The sequence below is a fragment of the Pyrus communis genome, chromosome 13 (genome assembly GCF_041283825.1).
Source record: "Pyrus communis isolate YQ-2024b chromosome 13, ASM4128382v1, whole genome shotgun sequence".
In the NCBI taxonomy this organism is placed as follows: Eukaryota; Viridiplantae; Streptophyta; class Magnoliopsida; order Rosales; family Rosaceae; genus Pyrus; species Pyrus communis.
The window spans coordinates 24,611,407-24,635,371 of NC_142577.1; the positions used below are offsets into that span (position 1 = coordinate 24,611,407).

Genomic DNA, 23,965 nt, shown 5'->3' on the forward strand with positions numbered 1-23,965 from the left:
TCTATTTAAACATAGTTTACAAATTAACTATGCGATGTGACAGTTGATTGTTGATGATTGAATTATTGTTAAAGTGTTGATTAACACGTAGATCTTTTATTGATGACACATCACATAGTAGTTACAAATTAAATTTAAAAAATTAGTTTACTTAACATTACTCTTTCCTAAGAGCAACTCCACCCCTATCCACTTTGCGCCAGCACCCAGCGCATTTATCCACTTAATTGAACAGTAATAGACCCAATGAATAGTAATAGGCCAAAGCATCTCCACCCCTAAAAAAATGTGCTGGCACCCAGTCTAAAAAATGCGCTGGCACAAACGATCTCCACCCCTACAAAATGCGCTGGCACCCAGTCCATTTAAAATATTAAATAATTTTTTTATAAAATAAAAAAAAATAGTTTTAATTTCGGATAGGATTTTTAACCAATCTCGTCACGCCACGTGTCATTATCCGAACGTACTATTTTTTGAATAGATTTCCGCTAAGATTTTCAACCAATCCCGACAACCCACGTGTCACTTCCTGTTTACAATAATTTAGGCAAGATGTCGATAAGATTTTTAACCAATCTCGTCACGGCACGTGTCATTATCTGAACGTACTATTTTTTTAATAGATTTCCGCTAAGATCTTCAATGAGCTTCCACGAAGTCATTTTTTTTCTCTCAAAGTGTACAAAATATTCAAATGTAGAAAGTGTAAAAAATATTGAAATGTGGTGTAAGGTGGAAGATGAGGGTTAGGTATTTATAGAAAAAAAAATTATTTTTTTAAAATTTTTCTGTATTTTTTAAAATTTTTTTGACATTTTCTAATTAATTTTTAATAAATTTTAATGTTGTAATTAATCTGGACCGTTGGATTTGAAAAATAATCAAATCCAACAGCCAACACGCTGCCACGTGGCCAACGGTCAAATTTCTGACCGTTGGGCCTTTTTTTTTTTTAATTTTTGGTCAAATAAACGTGGACCGTTGATCTGTGATCGGACGGTCCAATTTAAAACTTAAATTTAAATTTTTTTTACCGTTGGAAATCCAACGGTCTACAAAAAATAGCCGTTGGAAATCCAACAGCTCTGAGGAGGGCCACGTAGCCCTTTGACAGACACAGCCACTTGCCCTGCACCGCGGGCCCCACTGCCTGCAGTAGCTGTCGGCTACTCGCCATTTCCCCCGCGTGTTGTGCACGCGCCAACAAACAGACCGGCCTCTGGGTCTGTCCATTTTGGGCTGGGCTGCTGCCTGGCGTGGGCTGGGTGCCGGGCTGTTTCACGGGCTGGAGGGTGTGGACTGGGTGCTGGGCTGGTAATTTGACTGGGTGCTGGGCAATTTTCTGTGGGGTGGATCTGCTCTAATGGGTCGAATAAGCTCACATATATGTAACCCTTTTCTTGATACAATAGTAGAAAAAAGGAGAAATCAAACTTATGACCTTCGGTTTAAAGATAAATAAAATTAACCACTTAAATTACAAAATATGCAACTTTTTAGTGGCATGCGTGTGTAGTAGCTTGTATTTGTGGGTGGCCAGTTATTCGATTAAGCAACACAAATTGGGTTGGTTAGAAATTGAGTTGATGGTTGAATCACGATAAATCAGTATAGTTTAAAGTCAGTCCAAATTGTAATGAATATGTTGATCACGTGTAACGCCTAGAAGGACATCTGAATCTCATTTATGATTCCTTCAATACAAATGGATAATCCAATTTTCTTTTCCGTTACAAAATATTTTATTTTAATTTTTGTGAAATAAAAAAATAATCCAATTTGGTTGCTAATGTCCAGCTACTAAACTTTCTTTGTTTCGATCGTTTTGATTTGGGATTTTTTTTCATTTTTTTATTATAAAATTTCAAAGTGAGAGGACGAGTCTTTGTGCGACAAAAATGTTACTTCTTTTTTACCAAAAATTGTCACGGACTTGAGTCGTGAAAACAATTTCTTTGCAAAATAAGAATAAGGCTGCGTACTATAGATATTTTCCCTATTCCTCACAAAGTGTGGAATCTTATTAGATTGAGGTCGCCCTTTAAAATTTCAGAATGATTTTTATCATCATTCTACTCATTCCCTCCTATTTTTTCTTTGATTACCAACATGTTGTTGTAGTCAATTAATATATATAAAAAAAGTAAAAAATAAAAAATAACTCATACTAAATTAGATAGCTTCTATAAAACTAATTGATTGTATCGAATTCGGATAATCATTTCCTTAAAAAGATTTAATTCAAATGATCTCACCCATTCTCTTTGATAGACAAATGATCTCACCCATTAATTCTAATAATTGTGCCAGCAAACAGCAAACGTTGTGTGAAAAGGCTAAAGAGAATGAAAAAAAATCCCAAATCAGAACGATGAAAACAAGAATGATTTGGAGCTGGACATTAGCAAGCACATTTCAAAGCGTAACAATCATACCGTTACATAATGTAACTGATACACGAGTTATAAAATAAAATTATTATATAATTGACATACTCCAATTATAATATTAATAAATAAATATACGTGCTCATCACTCAATTAAGTAGATTAATAACACGATGGTATGACATTTTACTATAATTAAAGTTGGACGGAAATGCCTTTAATTCTTTTGAACCTCACTAATAATTAGTTCCACCATTCAGAATGTGAGATACTTAAGATTTTAGCGGTAGAAAATATTTACTCAGTAAAGAGGATGAAAACTTGTTGAACAAGACCAAGTCATCGTCAAATATATTTTGGTCACCTTGGTACACAACCCAAGAAGACATGTCTCTCTTCCCTCTCCTTCTCTCTCTAATCTCTCCCTGACACAAAATGGGAAAGAGATTCTTTCGGATCCATTATTCTTAATTCACCGAATCAGTAAATCTGTATCATTGAAATTTGATTCAACGATTATAAATATGAGCTTATTTTAAAAATTATAATAACTTCAACCGTTTGATCGAATTTAAATACAATAAATTCATTGATTTGGTGGATTAGAAAAAATGGACGAGAATGCCTTTTTCCGCCAAAATTCCAACATACTGTATAAGCAGACCAAAACAGAGCTCTCTCTCTCTCCACCTATATACACAATCACAAAAGCCAACCACGAAGCTCTCCAGACGTTTCGCTCTTCGGAGGTTCCGCAAAACGAAACGTTTCGGAAATGACGGTGTTCGGGAGCTCCGCCACGGCTTACCTGTCCGGCGGGAAAGCGCACGCGCACGTGTTTCCGATCGACTACGAGGCCGAGGTTTCGCAGCGGTTGGTGGACGCCGCGCACGACAACGACTCGAAATCGGCGGGGGAGTGTCTGGGCGATCCTTTCGTGGACGTGAACTTTGTCGGAACGGTGTGCTTGAAGTCGAAGAAGACGGAGATTGTGGCGCAGGGCGAGTCGGCGCACGAGGTTCGCGTCGAGTACGAGGAGTTCAAGACTCAGATCACTGCCTTATTCCTCGCCGCTCACTCTGGGAATTTGGCGCTCGTTAGGAAGCTCCTGGTAACGTAATTCATGCAAATTTGCAAATATTTGAATTATTAAATTCATATTATAATTTCTCTTTTGCTTAAATTTAAAGCGAAGAACTTCGAATTTCTCTAATTTTAGTTTTGTAAATTTTCGCGTGACAGAGTTATGGAGCAAATGTGAATCAAAAGCTGTTCCGAGGCTATGCAGCAACAGCAGCAGTAAGGGAGGGACATTTGGAGATACTGGAGGTGCTCATCAATGGCGGTGCGTCTCAGGAGGCATGTGAGGAGGCCTTGTTGGAGGCAAGCTACTTGGGGAGGGCTAGGTCCGCCGAGATGCTCATGGGATCCGACATGATCCGCCCTCAGGCGGCAGTGCACGCTCTTGTTTCTGCTTCCTGCAGAGGCTTTGTTGATGTAGTTGACACACTCATCAAGGTAACTTTTAATCATAGACTAATCGAAAAATCCATCGTGGTTTTATGTCTCAATTAGGGCTCGTCTGAGAATGCTTATGTAGGAATAACCTGAGTCTGCATTGCCGAAAACTTGATCCTTAAACTATATTGACAACATAATTAAGTGTGAAGTACAAACAAGGTTATCGTCGCCCAAAAGTGTATGTGTTTTTTTAATTGCTTGAACATATAACCTTTGTTCCATGACAGTGATGCTATTGATTGGTGGCAGTGTGGGGTGGATGCGGATGCAACTGACAGGGCGTTGCTTCAATCGTCCAAGCCATTTCTGTACACTAATGTGTACTGTAATGCGCTTGTTGCCGCCATTGTTAGCCGGCAAATTTCTGTAGTCAGACTCCTCTTGCAGGTTTATCCCTAATTCATCGGCTAGTATGCGTACCTTTATGGTTATGCACTTCTATCTAACGTTGTGTACCCTTTGGAACGAATAACAGGCTGGAGCCAGAACAGATATAAAAGTGAGTCTTGGGGGCTGGTCCTGGGATGTAAATACAGGAGAAGAGTTTCGGGTGGGTGCAGGACTAGCCGAGGCTTACAGTGTGACCTGGTGTGCTGTGGAGTATTTTGAAGCCAGTGGTGCTATCTTGCGCATGCTCTTGCAACACCTCTCTCCTAACATTCCTCACTTTGGGAGGACTCTCATTCACCACGCCGTATTATGTAACAATGAAAGAGCGGTAGAGGTTCTGTTAAGTTGCGGTGCTGATGTAGAAGTTCCAATTAAGACAACAAATTCAGAAACTGACTGCCCTGTTCACATGGCGTCACGACTTGGATTAAATAAGGTTCTTCAACGATTGGTTAGTGCCGGGTGCAATATCAACTCTCGGACAGAATCTGGAGAAACTGCACTAATGACCTGTGCTAGATATAAACACCAGGAATGCCTTAAAATCCTGGCTTCAGACGGTGCTGATTTTGGCCTGGTGAATTCTGCTGGTCAGAGTGCAAGCGTAATAGCAGAGTCAGCAAGGTGGACTCTTGGCTTCCGACAAGCAGTTGCAGACGTGATTCGATTTGGTGAAATTGTTCAATCAAGCGATACATCAATATTTTCTCCTCTAATGCTTGTGACTCAAGCAAACGATGTTGAGGCCTTGAAGAAACTGATTGAGGGAGCAGACGTTGATCTGAATGAGCAAGATGAAAAGGGATACTCAGCTGCCATGATAGCTGCAGAGGGTGGTTACCTGGAAACTTTCAAATTGCTTATCGATGCTGGGGCTGACATAAACCTGCAGAATAAATGTGGTCAAACAGTGATGGAACTATTCGTTACAAACCAAAACAGTGAAGAATTTGAAAAGTTGTTTCTTAAGAATGCTGCACCTCAAAAGGTACTTGATAGTCCTATTGAGTTTTATGGGACTCTACATCAGGCGGTACAGCACGGCGACACAGATTTCGTTCTTACATTGATAAGCAGGGGTTCTGATGTGAATGCTTCTGGTGCCGATGGATACACTCCATTGATGTTAGCAGCAAGAGGAGGCCACGCTACGCTGTGCGAGCTTTTGATTACTTCAGGGGCAAAATGCGACATTGCGAATGCAAGACACGAGACAGCCCTCTTACTTGCAAGGAAAAGTGGGATTAAAAACGATGCAGAGAACGTGATATTGGATGAGCTTGCAAGAAGCCTTGTTCTTGGTGGGAGTCGTGTGAAGAAGCACACAAAATGCGGTAGAGGATCTCCACATCGAAAAATGCTGAAAATGGTTGGGGCTGCCGGGATTTTGCAGTGGGGGAAGTCGAGCAAGAGAAATGTGATTTGCAGGAGGGCGGAAGTCGGAGCTAGTGACTCGTTCAGATGGAACCGCCGGAGGAAATTCGACACTGACGAGCCAGGGCTGTTCCATGTGGTGACTACAAAGCACAAGGAGCTGCACTTTGTGTGTGAAGGTGGGATTGAAATGGCTGAGCTCTGGGTGAGAGGGATCAAGCTTGTGACAATCAAAGCTGTTTTTGGCAAGCTTTGAGTGAAGTTGGTGTGTGCATTGGAGATTTGTTCAATTACATTGTACTTTTTGTTGTTTTTTTTTTATTTTTTTTACTTGAACTCTTATTACTTAGGTAGTAACTTTCCCACAAAGGTCTTTAAACTCAGTAAATAAGTAAGTTTCTGGGCATTTCTTTCCACTCTACGGGAAAGTGAGATTTGAGTTCACAACGACGCAATTATCAGGGGCGTGCTCTAGCATTGAGTTAATAGCATGCCGTGCGGCCTCCTACTGGAGGCCTACCATGCCAAAAGTGACGTTGAGTTCGAATTTTAGGAACATAGCAAAAACCGAAAAAGCTATAAAATTGAGTTCGAAAGGTAACAATGCACGTAAAGTTCGAAAAATCTAAGATTGGTATCCAAATGTTAGAGACTTTTTGTCATTTTAACAATTTATATCGACCATTCCGACTCAAAAGATCATAACGATTGTATAGCAAACTAACAACAAACACCTTGATCTACAATGGGATGATTGAGAATAAATTCTAGGCTAATACTTCACACAAAACATTCGTGAATCATACAATAATGATCAGAAAGCCTAATATTTTTTTGTAAGTTTTCTCAGCTCTCCGAAAGATGAACCGTCAATGTGAAGGCATTAGCTGGTTCTTTTATTAAAAAAAAAAAGACCTTTGAAAAGTTAAGTTTTTCTAAAACCCTGATTTCGATTTTCTTCCCAAACAAATTCCCTCCCAAAACCCCCAAATTTCTTCTTCCTCGTCATTCTACGATTCCGAGCTTCTTCTACTTCATCAATGGCGGACCTACCAATCCTCCAATTCGAGGACACAATCATGAAAGCAGTAGAAGAAAACCCCGTCGTAGTGGTAATCGGAGAGACAGGTTCGGGAAAGAGCACGCAGCTCTCTCAGATACTTCACAGAAGGGGCTACACCAAGTCCGGAGTCGTCGGCGTCACTCAGCCCCGCCGAGTCGCCGCCGTCTCCGTCGCCAGACGAGTTTCGCAGGAGCTCGGCGTTCGGCTTGGGGACGAAGTTGGATACGCCATCAGATTTGAAGATAGAACTTCGGAAAGGACGCGGATTAAGTACCTCACCGATGGAGTTCTTCTTCGTGAAAGCCTCTCCAATCCAGAGCTTGATCAGTACTCTGTAATCATACTAGATGAAGCTCACGAAAGGAGTCTAAACACGTACAATCTCTCTCTCCATAACTCTCCAGATTTTAGGGTTCTTAGAAATTTTGATTATTTGTTTGTTTACACTACAATGTGGCCTTTTGTCAATCAGGGACATACTGCTGGGACTGATGAAACGCTTGGTGAAAAGGCGTGCCTCGAATTTCAAGGTTCTAATCACTTCAGCAACTCTTGATGGCGAAAAAGTATCACAATTCTTTTCAAATTGCCCTGTAGTGAAAGTCCCCGGGAAGTTATTCCCGGTCGAAATAGCCTACAGCCGTGAGCGGCCTGCCAGCTATCTTGAGTCATCTCTAGAAACAGCTCTCAGTATGATTTTGATTTTAGTTTATTCTTTGCATTGTAATTTATTTTTCATATGATCAATGTGGTTTCTTCTTTCTGTTATTTCGGTTTAATTCCCAACTTAGTTTCAAACATTTAATTGTTGGTAAGAAGTTGACTAACAATTTCTCTTTTTATAGATATACATATTAAGCAAGGCGAAGGCGATGTCTTGATATTCATGACTGGACAGGTCAGATGCTGTTTTCCTACTCTCTTTTCCTTTTTGTGGCATTCAATGTACATGCGAGCGTGTGACTACTACTTTGGATATAACTTGTCGTTTACATTGTTTTCCATACAATGCTTCTACTGACCGAAAAACTGTTCTTTTTTATAGGATGAGATAGACAAGTTGGTGTTGAAGTTAGAAGAGAGAGTTCGAAGCCTGGAAGAAGGGTCTTGCATGGATGCCATAATCCTTCCTCTTCATGGTTCTTTGCAGCCTGAAATGCAGGCAAGTAAAGACTAGTTGTAATTGTGTTCTATTTTTGGAGGCTTTAAAATCCTAATGCTTTTGTAGTTCATGCTTCATCTTTTCTGTACAGGTACGTGTTTTTGGTCCTCGGCCTCCAAATTGTAGGAGATTTATTGTCGCAACAAATATTGCTGAAACTTCTTTGACTGTTGATGGTGTTGTGTAAGAAAAGAAACTATTTCCTGGCTGTCATGCTCATTTTCTTTTATTTACCCTGTTTATATTGCTTGCTTCACAAGGTTGAAATTTACTTAATGATTATATGGAAGCAATGCCGCTATTGTTGAGTAAAATTTTCAAGTAAACTTTTTTCCATGTTATTTATAATCAACGAATCTGGTTTACACATAACTGAAATGATGTTAAATGGTATTATGTTTTCTCATAATCATGTATGAATCACAGGTATGTTATTGATTCTGGTTACGTAAAGCAACGACAGTACAACCCGTCAACTGGCATGTATTCCCTCGATGTTGTTCAAATTAGCAAGTAAGGAGTCCATAGTTTTATATTTATTATAACTTGTTACTGTGTTCTGTCCTTACACCTAATTTATCACTGTATTCTTCTTGTTTGGGTTCTTTGTCTACAATTTTAGTAGACAAGTTTTATGAAGGGTACATTTTTTCCAGGCTTTTCCAAACGATAAAATTTCCCCTTTTTTACCCCCGCATCTTGTACTCTACTGAGTGCTATAAGGTTTCTAACACAAATGAATAACATCTCTGTGTAGTTTACTTATGTTTGTATTCAGGTAATTGGAATTTTGATCCAATTCATTCCTATGTGAAAAAAATTTGAAATTGAAGTTAATTAGACCTTTTCACTTGTTTATATGTTTGTTCTCTTATTATTTCGCACTACAATTGTGAACCAAATACGAAAGCAATCAGCATTAGCAGCTTCTATAGTTGCATTCTGATCTAGAAACAATTTCATAGTTATCGTTTAAGGAAGCCAGTGATACTTAAACCATTGCAGTAGATGTAGGCATGGAATTTTTAAAAGCATGGCCGAAAGGCTTAACAAACAGAAGTTGTCATGTTTATAGATGTTATTCCCTTGAACGATTCTCTTTAAAAAAAAAAAAAAAAAAAAAAGAATGATTCTGCCAATCATTCTAATTAAGTTTGGATTCATATGATTGCAGGGTACAAGCAAATCAACGTGCAGGACGAGCAGGAAGAACACGTCCTGGGAAGTGCTATCGTTTATACTCTTCATCGGTTTACGAGGATGAGTTCCTTGATGCAACAATTCCTGAAATACAACGCTCTTCGCTTGCTGGAAGTGTTCTTTATTTGAAATCTTTGGACCTCCCTGATATTGACATTCTAAAATTTGATTTTCTTGATTCTCCTTCCTGTAAGATGAATTTCTTTTCATTGTGTTTTTCTTCCCTGTTCAGAAATAACATTAGAATTCCTTGCATATGTTGTCTAATTCCAATTGGTTTGCTGCAGCTGAGTCTTTACAAGATGCTTTGAAGCAGTTGTATCTTATTGATGCTATTGATGAAAATGGATTGATCACAAGAGTTGGAAAAACAATGGCTGGTAATTGATTCACATCCCAGTTTTCAAGAGTTATAGTAATATTTTCCAATGTGTTGCCCATTATTTAGAAGCCTTACACGAGTTTTCGTAGTTTTGATAAATTAGTGTCATTGGAGAGCCCCTAGCATCTTGAGGAATAAAATGGCATTTTACAGTGGTCAAAATTTTGTACATCATTCATAACCTTAGCTGAACTGTAATAGAAGTGTCATATATGTACTCACAAAAGTTTTGCTACTCATTCCTACTTGGGCTTTTTGTTCCTATACTATCTGTTACTAGCGTTAGAAGTTATTCCCCCTTGGTTTTGTGCACATTGAGCATTTTCTTTTTTAGATCTTTGATGAGTCTTCTAAGTATTTCCTTGATTTTTTCAGAGCTTCCGCTAGAACCTTCACTGTCAAGGACCTTAATGGAGGCAAATGAGTATGGCTGCTTATCGCAGGCTTTGACTGTTGCTGCTATGTTATCTGCAGAAACCACATTGCTTCCTGGTCGAAGGTAAACTCGTTAAAAGTTTCTCAGAAGATTGTGCCCTTATGCATGTTGTGAAAGTTTAAAGCATGCATTGTGTTCTGAGTACCTTAAAAGTACTCATATATCATATGTAAAACTAAATGTGCACACATCTGCACACATAAACTTCGAAAGATATTTGTGGACCTCTGGCCCTTGGAAGTATGAATATTTCGTTTGAGGAGAAATATTTGTGTGCATGCCTCCATTTGCAGCAAAAGTACGGATAAGAAGAGGAAACATGATTATTTGGACCTTCCTGATGGCTCTGGTTGGGGTGATCATATCCAGTTGCTACAGATCTATGAATGCTGGCATCAAACTGACTATGACATTGATTGGTGCAAGGATTATCAGTTGCAGGTACCTTTTTATAGTCTGTATAAGAAACGTGATATATTGAGTACATCTACAACATGATTCTAATATATGCATATTATGTTTCTGGAACTCATTGATTGTAGGTGAGAGGGATGAAGTTTGTCAAGGATGTAAGGAAACAGCTATCTCAAATCATGCAGAAAATAGCAAAAGGTTAGTAAGCTACAATAGTGAGGACCTTGCGCTTATATCACATTCATGAAACATTGCTTGTTACTTGATAACGTGCAACTCTTATATATAATGGTGAACAGCTGTGATAGAGTTGCTAACTGATGAGTGCTCAATAAGTAACATATCCAAAATACATTGATTTATGGCACAAAAATGAATTGAGATGAAAATGGAAGATATATTAGCTATCTTTATTATTTATAGCCTAATTTTTTTCTTGACGTATTATCTGATCTTTGTTAATTGTTATTAGTGTTCAACTGCCAACTGAAGATTCTTCTTGTAGTGTTCTCTTGATGTTGCCTTCCTTCACTCTATTGATATGTTGGGTGTCTGGAAAACAGGATCATTAGATGTACAGACAAGCAGAAGACGGAATGAAAGCCAACAAGATTATCACAATTTGAGGAAGGCTTTGTGCGTGGGATATGCAAATCAACTTGCTGAGAGAATGATGCATCACAATGGTTATCGAACTTTAGGTTTTAAGCCCCAAGTAGTACAGGTATGAACCTTGAAGTCTAGTCTACGTTAGGCATGTTACATTATCATTATGCATTTCTGGTTTATCAAAGCACCTATTGATTTATTTAATCCGGGAAAGGAAAATTAGAAACTTTGAGTAGAAATTTGATTGTGACTAGGCATATCTCACTACCATTAGTCAAAAGCTTTGAGTAGTGAGTTTTTCGGAAGTCTAGAATTGACACTTGTATTTGTATCATCTTTTATTTCAGGTGCATCCATCCTCTGTGCTAAAACCAGATGATGAAGGGAAATTGCCTGACTATGTTGTGTACCATGAACTCATTGCAACAACCCGCCCATTCCTGCGCACTGTATGTGCCGTAAATGTTGCTTGGGTCAGACCCATTTTGGACAAAGTAAATAATCTAAATATCAAGAAGCTGAGGTAAAGCCAGTTTACATAGAAACACCATTATAAGTAGAAAATGGTTTGTTGCTAATTTGAGGTCGTATATGAACATTGCTGGGTTTGAACCTTTTAACCTTTTATGCAGTGGTGGGATTGGTCGTATTGAAGAGCAACCGGAGGGAAATCTTTCCGATTTGCCAAAGAAAGAGGATGTTGTTGCGCCGGTTCTCGATGATCGTGAAAGTAGAGTACAGGCGGCTAGGGAACGATTTCTTGCTCGTAAAGGAAAGAAATGAGCTTATTCAGTAGTTGTGTTTGATGAAAGAGTGGGGGTATTGAGTTTTAACACTGACCGAAAGAAATCTGGTTTGAGCTGCAACTGGTAACTACGGAAACCAAACTAAGGCTGCCGAACTCCCAAGTCAATATCAGATCAATTTCAGCCTCATCATCCTCTACCATAGTTGCAATCAACCACCTCCGGAAGACATGAGTCCGGCACACACATGTTGTATTTCTATTTTTCCGATTGTTCTGGAATGACAAGCAATTTGCATGCCGGCCAGTACATCCCAATCCAATGTGGTATGTTTTGAGCATACCGGCTGCTTCTTGACATACTGACTTTGTATATATTTCAATTAAATATCAAAGATTTTTCAATCTATCAAAGTCCTCTCTACGAACAAATCGTTCAAAGCCTCTCAAAATCAACGAACAAATCTCTCAAAAGAAAGCAAGCATTTCCTCGAAGCATTTCAAAATTCAAAGAGTAGTAGTACCATTCCTTCTCTAAATCTCTCAAATCAAGTAGCTTTGGCGATTATCCTCGGAACAGTTTGTGAACTTAATAGCATCTCCGTCCACGCAGATGCTGATCTGGTAAAGATGGTTCTCATACACATACGGCTCACACCGAATTGTAGTTTGGACTTCGGCTTTCTGGTGATGGCATCAAAATTTTCCGAAACACGATATCTTCTTCCATTGGAGGAACAATCTTGGCCTTTGCAAGCTGATCCTTAATATGGATCATCTCCCTAGTAAGATCCTTGATATGGATCATTTCCCTGGTACAGCGGATAGGCTTTTTCGAATACTCATCTTGTACCATCAAAGACAAAGTATTGGGAAAAGGCTATTCGGGAAGATGATCCATATTAAGGAATAAATCCAAGAACTATGTATTATGACACGTGAAACACAATGAAAATGGCATGCACCTCTTGTAAGCGATAAATCCAAAGACTTTGTATTATTACATGTGGCGTTGCGGTTTATGTTTTGGATACACTAAAAAATCTCTTATAGTTGAGGTTGTCTAAATGAATAGTATAGATGCACCACGAGTTGTATGCTGACATTTTTGTTTCTGTGAAAATTGTATGCTTTTCGTTGTGGTATTTGCTAAAGTGGAAAGTTAAATCATTGTTAAGGCCAGAACTTGTTCACATTTAATTAAGTTCCAAATTGTGCTTTAATTTGATAATCTTTGTGGGTTTAGTTCCTCTTATTATACTACCTTGATCAAGAACAAGAACCATATTGGTAAATTACAGTAGCAATATTTCTACGAACTCCTGTGATGATGATGATAATGATATATATAGTTCATGCACTTGTTTATAAATATATACTCTGCATAGCAAACCAAATTAAACATTTCTCCATCTGATCAGCAACTTGGAAATGATGGATTTGAGAAAAACTAAAAGGAACAAGAACAAGAACAATAAATAGAAGAATAGACAACTCAACCGGTATGATTAAATCCATCCATTCATTTCATTCAGGCAACAATATATAGCCTCTACGAAAATGGAACTTTTCTTGTTTTTTTCAGTTGGCAAAGAAATTTTACCTTCGCAACGCTGTCAGAATAATCTCATGGGCATGTGCGGAGTGCAGACTGTGAACTTGTTGCAGACATTTACTTCTATCTGGGAGAAGAAATTGAGAGAGAGAGCGAGCGAGAGAGAGATTTGGGTTTTGGAACAAGAAGATAGAGAAGATATTTATGTGAAGAAGAAGAATAGTATGAGTCTATAATGGCCAGAATGCCATGTTGGCTCTGGAATAATGTAGCAGGTGGCCTGGCGACGTCTTTTTCCCAAAAATGGTAGAAACCACCTTTTTTGCATGCTCAGTCTTTCAAGCAGCTAGCCTACCTCCAGTGTCTTCATCTCATCAGCATCCCTACGCCTACTAATAGGGTTTAGGGTTTAGGTGGAGTTCTTTCTAACAATAACATAATATTGATGCATTGAAGTTTTCTTCCTCCGTTTCTCTTCTCCCAATTTCCAAGGATTTTGTCACAGCAAACCGTAACAATATTCCACAGAGAATATCATGTCTAATGGGTTCTACAAACGAGCTCTTCCTTCTCCACCTGCAATTGAGTTTGCTTCCGCTGAGGGCAAGGAACTGTTTATTGAAGCCATTCAGAGTGGAACTATGGAGAACTTCTGTAGGTTGATTTCTTATTCTCAGACGCAGTCGGAGCCTGCTTACTGTGGATTGGCGAGCCTGTCCATGGTTCAGAATGCCCTTGCTATCGATCCCAGAAGGAAATGGAAAGGACCCTGGAGATGGTTTGATGAATCTATGTTAGACTGCTGCGAACCTTTGGAGACAATCAAAGTTAGAGGCATCTCATTTGGGAAGCTTGTATGCTTGGCTCACTGTGCTGGAGCAAAAGTTGAAGCCTTTCGCACAAATCATAGCACAATTGACGAGTTCCGTGAATATGTAATGAGATGTTCTGGTGATGATTGTCATGTGATTCATCTACCGGACAACGCAGAGGGTTCATGCTTATATCTAGGCCTCACAGGGAGCCAGGACAACTTTATTATACCCTGAGCTGCAAACACGAGAGTTGGGTTGGTGTCACGAAATACTTGATGGATGATACTCCTTGTAAAATCGGAGGAGGTGAAACATATTCAGGAAGTTCTCTCTGTTGTTTTCGTGTCCATCCTATTTTGAGCAGTTCATGATCAGGTGGGTTGCACAAGTTCGGGGACGGGAAGATATGCATGGTGGCCAAAGCTTAAGCCCAGAGGAAAAAGCTACGGTTGCTGTCAAGGAGGAGGTGCTGAGACAAGTCCAGGACACTGGCCTTTTTAAGCACGTGGCTGAATTATTATCTTCAGCACGTGTACTTTCGTGCTGCGAAAACTTAATTTCTGGTCATGAAGCCAACATTGCTGCGAGTGTTCGCTGCCAAGGCGCACAAATTTCTGCCTCCTTAGGGGTGTACTTCTGTCAGGAAACGTGCGTGAAATGCTTGAAGGCTAATGGCGGCGACAAGCCAGTCACGGTGGGAAATGGTGGAACTGAGAAAAGGATGGACATGCTCACTGCTTGGTCGAAAACAAATTCAGGATGTTCTTGTGCGGTTCGGATGCACCCAGCTTGCAATGACGTTCTAACAGTGCTTCTACTGGCCTTGCCGCCAGGACATGGTCTGGGATCAAAGACGAGAAGCTTTCAAAAGAAATATATAACCTTGTTTCCACAGAAAATCTTCCCACATTGCTTCAACAAGAGGATAGGGTCGACGAGGACCTTGGCGCTCCTCTCACTTAGAATTCTCACTTATCCTCTGATTATTTTCCTATTATCGCCAACGCACACCAAGCAAAAAGACATCATTAACCCGTTCGGACCTTTTTTTTTTTTATATTTTTTTTTGCCGAAGCGTGAGCTAACCCGTAATCTGAAGGGTAAGACTAGTTCTAATGGGGTCCGAAAAGGCTAAAGACATTTCAGTCCATCTCTAATCACAATCAAAAGACAAAGGTCATCTCAAAGTTTTCAACTAGAAAAATATCCATGTTTTTACCAGCTTTGTGCATCAAACCCTAAACCCTACTTATTATTAAGTTAGCGATAAATAGAGGCACCTTATAAAGGCCAAATGTATTACAGAACTGAATCTAAGTTTTATTCATATAAGAAAGAAATCCCTTGGTAATAAGCTCCAAATCCTTTGGTAATGTACTGTCTTGCTCCATTGATTTTGGTTACTTTCGAAAAATCTAGCCATTTGTGTCGTATTTGCTGTTAACGTTGATAGTTTGGGTGAAGTTACTTACTTGCCACTCATAACTCAATTTGAAGACCAACTTTGTGACTCTTCATATTTTACATCTTCGCATCTTTTATGTAAAAAATTTGCGTAATATTATTCATACTATGTTTTTATACTACATTTCTCTACCACCTCAGGTGACATCTGATGTGGACAGCCACATCATTTGAAAAATTTGCAAAACCTAAGGAAAAGAAGGAGAAAGACTTCTCGTATACCACAATCATAATTTAATTAACTAGTTTTTCTTAATTATTAGTTATTAAATAATGAACTAAATTTAAAAATCTTATTAAAATAATGTGGCTATCCACATCAAATGATACCTAAAATAGTATGAAAATGTGATATAAAAATATGGTACGAATAATATTACTCAAAAAGTTTACCTATAACCAACGAAGAATCAAAATTTATTCATAAAAAGATGTAATCATCAACCGTTATTATAATACACATAGCATCGCTGAATTTTGAATTTTGAATGCAAGTCTACGTCACCAATTGAATTATTAGTTACACAAAACACATTAAAAATAAACTTGTGGTGGCTGAACTTATCATTAAAATTGGTTCTCATTGGCAAATCTTGTTATAGTTTAATGAGGAAAGTTCAAAATTTTTGTTGTGGGTTTGTGTTGGATGCAATTGGATTGTCACAATGCAATATTATATAAAGGACTATATGGTGACAGACACATGAACAAAAAAACTCTAATTGACCGGCTAAATGCTAACTTTCAACAATACTTATATTGTCAGCAATTTAAATGTTTAAGTTCAACAATATCGATATTGTCCTTAACTTGCCAACATATTAATAAACATCTGCACAATCCGACAAGTGTGAGATCTTGTTAGTTGGAGTAGGATTATAATATTTAAACTCTTTTTTTCACAAAGATATAGTCAATGTGAAATATTACAACAGTAAAAAAATTAAACACAAATTACGTAATATTATTAATTTATTCAAATTATTATACGGGAGTTTTTTTATCGACATATTTTAGCAAGAAACATATAAGTATATATTCTTTTTAATCACAATAGTATATCATGTGATTTGTGTTTTCGACGTGCATAAAAACAGACACAAAATATTAATTCACCCAAGAAAAAGGAGAGAGAAAGTCACAACCCCTTAACGTTTCAGTCATTGCCTTTCACTTGGCAGATGTCCCAGGGACCCAGCCGTGTCGTACTTGTGTATCATCGGACTTACAAAGTGACACCGATCTTCGTATCTCTTGACAAGTAAGAAACTTAGTTCCTTCAATTCGGATGCTCATCTAGTCATCCACGTTCTTCAATTTCGCCTCCAAAAGATAAGAGATTGCATCAAACAAAGTAAGACCATTTTTCTTATAAGTTGCAGGCATTGACTTACAGAGCAAGGAGTGGAAAAAATGAAGGTGGTTCCGAGAGAAGCTGAGAAACTAAGCCTAAACAATGCTGGGTTTTTGGCGCAGAAGCGTCTTGCTCGAGGGTTGAGGCTGAATCACCCAGAAGCTGCAGCTCTCATAGCCACACAGGTGTGTTTTTTGCCTTGTATTTTTCAGATTTTGCTCCGAAACTTGATCGTTTGTTCAAATTTACGGACTTTGATCGGATTTTGGTAATGGGTTTTGTAAAGGAAACGTTTTTGTTTAATGTGTTTGTGTGTTTGTAGATTTTGGAGTTCGTTCGAAATGGGGATAAATCTGTGGCGGAATTGATGGACATTGGGAGACAGCTGCTGGGAAGGTAATGGTGTAAACTGTGAAATCTTATCAATTTTCCCTGTTTTTGTATGTGGGATGTTAATTCTGGATTGCAATCAACCAATTTGTATTCCTAATTTTGTACCTCGGAATCATGTGTCTAGTTGCTCAAGATTGATCTGCATCTTTCTTTTTCAAACAGGAAACAAGTTCTTCCTGGTGTTCACTATCTTTTGGATATGGTGCAGGTATTATGCTCATTAAGGTTGTTTGCATTTGCTTCGAAAAGCTGTAAACATAATGCTTGCTGCTGAAAATTTGTCAAAATTTCCAACTTATTGTCTCATACCCCTGACATAGCATGCCGCCTAAAATCAAATTTATAAGTAAGATTTTAAATGCAGGTTGAAGGGACTTTTCGTGATGGGACCAAGTTAATCACCATTCACGATCCAATTTCTAGGGAGAACGGAAATCTGGAACTAGCTTTGAAGGATTCTTTTCTTCCTGGTAAAGGCTATCGGATATTGGAAGTTTCAAATGACTGTTTTGGGACCTATTATGGGCACTTATGCAATAAGATTTTTCTGCAGTTCCCTCACTAGACAAGTTTCCTGAAATGGAAGATGGTAAAATTCCGGGTGAAATTATCTATGGAGGTGGTAGTATTGTGCTTAATCATGGAAGGAAAGCAATACTCCTCAGAGTTGTTAACCAAGGAGACAGACCGGTTCAGGTGCGTTTATCTTTTACATATCATTTCTCAGTTATTTGAAATAGTCATATTCAGTTTTAATTGGTTTCTAGTAGCTTATGTCATGGACTTTGTAGTCAAAATGTAAGCATTCGTTAGTTCGACGATGAAAGCGATTCTTGATTGAACTAATCAACATCTCATTTACTTTAGCTTAGTATAGTTATTGGTTCTGGTTTAGAGTGTGTCAATTAAGCAACCGACTTATGATTCGTTACTACCCTGCTTTTTCAGGTTGGCAGTCATTATCACTTCATTGAGGTCAACCCCAGCCTGGTTTTTGATCGAATGAAATCATATGGCATGCGCTTGAATATACCAGCTGGAACAGCCAAGAGATTTGAGGTTCTTTAAATGTCTTAAATAATTTTTCAATGTTATCATTGTTATGTAATGAAAAGTTGTTTAGTTCATGTCAATCACAAAATATATTCTGCCTATCAAATATTTTTCTAATCAAAGTCTAGCAAGGATGTCACGTCATCCTTCATCCTCTTTTACATCTATAATTGGGTGCTACTTTTATGATAGAAGTCATGGTGCTACGAAGCCACTTATTTTTGTTAATTAGGCCCTACTTTTGTCATTTTGCATGCTGGTATAGTACCAATTTTTTACCTCTTAATCGATTATTAGCATTCTAAGTATGTTATTGGTGCTTGTTTTGCTGTGCCAGCCGGGGGAATGCAAACATGTCGCACTTGTAAGTATTGGAGGTAATAGAGTAATCAGAGGGGGAAATTGCATTGGGGATGGTTCAGTAGATGATGGCAAACTAAAGGAAGTCATGGAAGCCATACAAGCAAAAGAATTTGGACATGAGGAAGAACCAAAAGCTAGGTTGAGGCTTTCTACCAGAGAAATGTTTATTTGCCTCTTTGCTTCTATTTTGTTAGATCAATAAAGTTGCATGATTGTTAGCTAGTTCACTAAGATGATTAAGAAAAAATTGGAGATGCCTTACCTCAGTATTAATTTTGCAGTGAAGGTGTTGCAAGAAGCGATCCAGCTTTCACCACTGTAATTTCTCATGAGGCATATGCAAACTTGTATGGACCTACTACTGGTGATAAAGTTCGGCTTGGTGATACCAACTTGTTTGCTGAAATTGAAAAGGATTTTACTGTTTATGGGGATGAATCCGTATTTGGAGGTGGTAAAGTTATAAGAGAAGGAATGGGCCAGTCATCTGGGAACCACCCAGCTAATTCATTGGATACGGTTATAACTAATGCTGTGATCATTGATTATAGCGGGATATATAAGGCAGATATTGGTATCAAAGATGGTGACATTTTTGCCCTTGGAAAGTCAGGCAATCCAGATGTTATGAATGGTGTAAATATGACCATTGGGGTAAATATCATCTCACATTACAGCAGGTCGTTCTGGAAAGAAATTTCTAGGAAGTTGATAAAATGTGCTTATGCTGCCTTCTTTATCTCTTAGGTTAACACAGAGGTCATTGCGGGGGAAGGTATGATTGTGACTGCAGGAGCAATAGACTGTCACGTGCACTTCATATGCCCTCAATTAGCATATGAAGCAATATCGAGTGGTGAGCTATATTATGAGACTAAATAGGCTGGAAAGTGCTTGTGATGCATATAGTGACGCGTTTTGATGCGTAGTGTGAAGTACATGTATCTGGTGTGAAACATTATTCATAACTTAAGAGATACTTAGTCATCTTGTTTAGTTGCCTCAAATTCATGAATTATGTATTAGATGCAGAACATTATACCAGCAAGTTGCATGTTAAACCAGTCGTTTAAAAAAAAAAAAAAAATTTGACACACCATAATTTTTTTGTAAAGATTTTCCTCTATTGACTCAAGGTTTGGTGCAGTTGCATAATGTTTCATCTGAATGGCATATTTTATTTCCTGGTTGATTCAATTTGCATTTGTTTTTTCCCCTTGTACCACCTAGGTTTCCTTTAAAAAAAATCTTTTTTGCGTCTTCTATTCCTGCCCATATATACTCATGAATGAACTTTGTGTTTTCTAAATCTTTTGCGGACAATGAACAAGCATTTAAGGGGTCCATTTTCCGAAACTTCTACATAATGTGTAGGTATCACAACCTTAGTGGGAGGTGGAACAGGACCTGCTACTGGGACTCGTGCAACAACTTGTACACCAGCCCCATTACACATGAAGTTAATGCTGCAAGCAACTGACGACCTGCCTCTAAATTTTGGATTTACTGGGAAGGTATGCTTAAACTGTTGTGTGTACTTAAAAATCTCTTCCTTCTTCCCTACCCCATGCCTGCATTCAACTATAAACCTGTAACTACCATTTTACAAAATGTGAAGTGATGTCTAAAGCTGTTTCATTTTATATATTTCTTCCTTTTTCTTTAATATCCTTGGCTTACTTTAGGGGAACACTGCCAAACCCGAAGGGATGCATGATATTCTAAAGGCTGGGGCAATGGGACTGAAGCTGCATGAGGACTGGGGAAGCACTCCTGCTGCAATCGACAATTGTTTGGCTGTTGGAGATCAATATGACATCCAGGTGCTGTACTATAATCTTTATTTAATGTTAGGTCTTATAGGCTGTTTTCGGTGGTAGTATCTTACGAGTTTCACATCTTCTAATACTTCCAATTCTGACCTTGATAGGTTAACATCCATACAGACACCTTGAATGAATCTGGATTTGTAGAGCATACAATTGCTGCATTTAAAGGAAGAACTATCCATACTTACCACAGGTATAAATCACATTCTCGGTCTATTTGATAAGTTGGCAATTTTTCTTCAGTCTTTTACAAGTCCATGACCACAGTACTTTGTACACAGAGTAGAGGCAAAACATTTTTCGGTAGCTAAGGCATCACACTGACTACAGTTTGAGATCATGGCTGGTTTGGTCACATCTTGACATTTATCTAACCATTCCTGCATACTTGAATATTTTGCATTATCGTACCTATATTTTTTGCTCTGAGTCTTGATGACTAGTCAGTACCGATTATATTGCTAAGTACACATATTTTAAATGATTATGAGTATCCTTGGCGTAACTTCCTGCATGTTGTTACATTTCGTTTCTTGTTTTCTTCTTATTTGTGTTTTTTCTTTTTTAGTTCTCATAGTTTGTGCTTGTTATCTCTTGGCAGTGAAGGTGCAGGTGGGGGCCATGCTCCAGATATAATCAAAGTCTGCGGTGTGAAAAATGTCCTGCCATCATCAACGAATCCCACGCGGCCTTTCACCTCAAATACTATAGATGAGCATCTTGATATGCTGGTATGAGAAGATAACAGAAGTAGTGATACAGCATGCGCTAAGGTTATTTAGAGTCTTTTGGCTGAATGTTGTTTTGAAACTTCAAATGCATACAGATGGTTTGCCATCACCTTGACAAGGACATTCCAGAAGATGTAGCTTTTGCTGAATCAAGAATAAGGGCTGAAACAATTGCTGCAGAAGATATTTTGCACGATATGGGGGCAATTAGCATTGTAGCTTCTGATTCACAGGCTATGGGTCGCATCGGAGAGGTTCTTACTACCTTCACCTTATGCATTCTGGTTCCTCCTGATCATAGAAAACTTTTATAAATTGAGATACATGCCCGCATATGTCTGTTTGTATCGACTTCACTGAAACTGTAACAAAACAGTAACAAAAATGGAAAACAAAAGTCCTTATTCAAATTGAATTACAGAACATTATCATTGTCGTCTTTTACCAAACCGTGGATTTTCATGCCTTCACTTGAAAGTCCCTGTTTCTGGCGTTAGTAGGAGTCTTTGTCTAATTATTTTACACAGAAGCATGTATAAGGCTTGTTGTCTAAAAACTTTTCGTGTCAGGTGATAATCAGAACTTGGCAAACAGCTGACAAGATGAAATCACAAAGAGGGTCGATAGAACCTAGTGGATCTGACAATGACAACTTCCGGATCAAACGATACATCGCAAAGTACACTATAAATCCAGCAATAGTTAATGGATTTTCTCAGTATGTTGGTTCTATTGAGGTATGCCACTCTTATAGACAACCAAAATAATTCTTTCAAGCTTTTTTTAACCTCTCTTATTTGGAGCAGAGCATTTGAGAAACAAATGAATAGAAGTTAAGCTTGATGCTTTGAGCTTCAACCTTTTTGAATGTGCAACTCTCCTGGATGAAACTTACCTTTTTGGAATTACTCGCATTTCTTGGGTTCCATAAACACTTTTATTGACATTAAAATAGCGGAATTCTCATTCTACTCATGGGCTTTGCATGTTATGCAGGTGGGGAAGCTGGCTGATCTTGTTCTATGGAAGCCATCATTCTTTGGCGCAAAACCAGAAATGGTGATCAAAGGTGGGGCAATTGCATGGGCTAATATGGGTGATCCAAATGCAAGCATCCCCACGCCTGAACCGGTAAAGTTTATAGTTTACAAACAGTTCTTATGCATGGATGCATTTTCTAGTCATGACAATTCTTTTACGTGATTGATGAATTACGTTGAGGAGGGTCCAAAAGAATTTGGAGATGGTAGTAGATATTCTTTCTAGGGTGTAATAATTTTAGTGATTTTTGTTCTGATTACTCTAAAAAACCTTATGTCTTCGCAGGTTATTTCAAGGCCTATGTTTGGTGCATTTGGCAAGGCTGGTAGTGCTCATTCCATTGCTTTTGTCAGCCAGGCATGGATTTCTCTCTCTCTCTCTCTCTCTCTCTCTCTCTCGCGAGAGATTCATTAGCAAGACTGATTTTCTCTTTATTTCACTGTGCAAACAGGCAGCTGTAGATAACTGCGTTAAAGACTCGTACCGCCTTGACAAGAGAGTGGAAGCCGTGCGCAACGTTAGGAAACTCTGCAAACTCGACATGAAGCTCAATGACGCCCTACCAAATATAGAGGTTGATCCGGAAACATACAAGGTAACAGCAGACGGCGTGGTTCTTACCTGCAGTCCAGCCACCACAGTTCCACTATCTCGGAACTACTTCATGTTTTAGGCTCCTTCATAGCTCCAATGAACCACCTCCCGCTTGTTTTATGATTCCAAGTCTTAACGAGCTCAAATAAACACCGGAAGTATGTACAAATAAAACCAGTTATAAACTTTTAATAAAAAATACAGCGGGAGAGAGCTAACCCGTGTTTTATTATACAGCTCGATGTCTATTTAGTGTCCCGAGGTTTTGTATGTGCATATTTCTCAATAAACGTTGATTCATTGACATTTTTGATATATATCTTTCATTGCATGTTCTGATAATGTGAAGTATATCTGATTGCTCATTGGTACTCTGTTAAAATAAACCAGCAAAGAGCCTAATAAAATGGCTAATCATTGAGTGTTCTTGGCCTCCAGGTGTTTCACAATATTTTCTACTTTCCCCTACCGTCAAATATTTTCTTGCAGCTGGAACAAAATTTAATATATATAAATAATTAAACTCAATCAAATCTCGACTTCTAGAAATTAAAAAATATATAATAATATACGATATAGGATTTGCTTCTTTTCACGTGAATTGTTTGCATAGTAAATCAATCACATTTCAGCTTCTAGAAATGAAAAAAAATCTTCGTTTACCCAATAAAAAAAAAATTCTGTATATAAAGTCAACAATAAAATGAATAATGTTTTTTGGTGTCACAAGTTTGAACAAAAATATTTAGACAAAAATGTTTCTCAAACAAAAAATTTCAAAAGTAGCCTAATATAATATATCATATAATGCAGAGGTATTTTCATCATTTTAACAGTGTTTTTTTAAATTAATTTTGTGTACAGTTTTTTTATTTTATTTTATTTTTTATTTTTAAATTAGTACCTTACAATAGGTTAGAAATAATGTAATTCCATTAAATTTTTTTTTTTTTTTTTTTTAAATACATTCAAAACATCTTAAAAGACGTATAATGTTAGTTAAAAAAATGTCTTTCGCACACAAATAATAATATGATTAAATTAGTTGTCCAATGACTTTTTTTTTTAAACAAATAATATTATCTAC

General features: G+C 38.0%; 3 protein-coding genes and 1 pseudogene across 5 annotated transcripts; all 4 read left to right on the forward strand.

The window, feature by feature from the left end:
* Window positions 1-3,053: 3,053 nt before the first annotated feature.
* LOC137736261 (uncharacterized) lies at window positions 3,054-6,081 on the forward strand. The gene is made up of 4 exons (XM_068475563.2): window positions 3,054-3,501; window positions 3,633-3,908; window positions 4,161-4,298; window positions 4,387-6,081. The coding sequence occupies exons 1-4, from the start codon at window positions 3,166-3,168 to the stop codon at window positions 5,929-5,931; spliced, it is 2,295 nt and encodes a 764-aa protein (XP_068331664.2). The 5' UTR covers window positions 3,054-3,165; the 3' UTR covers window positions 5,932-6,081.
* A 363-nt stretch (window positions 6,082-6,444) lies between these two features.
* On the forward strand, window positions 6,445-12,100 carry LOC137737741 (RNA helicase family protein). The gene is made up of 14 exons (XM_068477293.2): window positions 6,445-7,113; window positions 7,211-7,428; window positions 7,584-7,636; window positions 7,784-7,900; window positions 7,992-8,083; window positions 8,327-8,413; window positions 9,075-9,289; window positions 9,388-9,480; window positions 9,858-9,981; window positions 10,212-10,359; window positions 10,461-10,530; window positions 10,896-11,056; window positions 11,289-11,464; window positions 11,574-12,100. The coding sequence occupies exons 1-14, from the start codon at window positions 6,716-6,718 to the stop codon at window positions 11,722-11,724; spliced, it is 2,103 nt and encodes a 700-aa protein (XP_068333394.2). The 5' UTR covers window positions 6,445-6,715; the 3' UTR covers window positions 11,725-12,100.
* Window positions 12,101-13,322: 1,222 nt separating this feature from the next.
* Window positions 13,323-15,019, forward strand: LOC137736262 (glutathione gamma-glutamylcysteinyltransferase 1 pseudogene; annotated as a pseudogene).
* A 1,573-nt stretch (window positions 15,020-16,592) lies between these two features.
* On the forward strand, window positions 16,593-23,220 carry LOC137736884 (urease). 3 transcript variants are annotated; one of them, XM_068476193.2, is made up of 19 exons: window positions 16,593-16,781; window positions 16,903-17,059; window positions 17,197-17,270; window positions 17,430-17,475; window positions 17,632-17,737; window positions 17,821-17,963; window positions 18,216-18,326; window positions 18,658-18,821; window positions 18,965-19,337; window positions 19,431-19,539; window positions 20,058-20,197; window positions 20,369-20,506; window positions 20,614-20,705; window positions 21,114-21,243; window positions 21,339-21,497; window positions 21,813-21,980; window positions 22,240-22,374; window positions 22,570-22,641; window positions 22,736-23,220. In XM_068476193.2, the coding sequence occupies exons 2-19, from the start codon at window positions 16,934-16,936 to the stop codon at window positions 22,955-22,957; spliced, it is 2,508 nt and encodes an 835-aa protein (XP_068332294.1). In that variant the 5' UTR covers window positions 16,593-16,781; window positions 16,903-16,933; the 3' UTR covers window positions 22,958-23,220. The 3 variants fall into 3 exon arrangements, with proteins under 3 accessions (XP_068332294.1, XP_068332293.1, XP_088538600.1); XM_068476192.2 differs by having other exon boundaries at window positions 16,639-16,781; window positions 16,897-17,059; XM_088682474.1 differs by lacking the exon at window positions 16,593-16,781 and having other exon boundaries at window positions 16,794-17,059.
* Window positions 23,221-23,965: the final 745 nt, after the last annotated feature.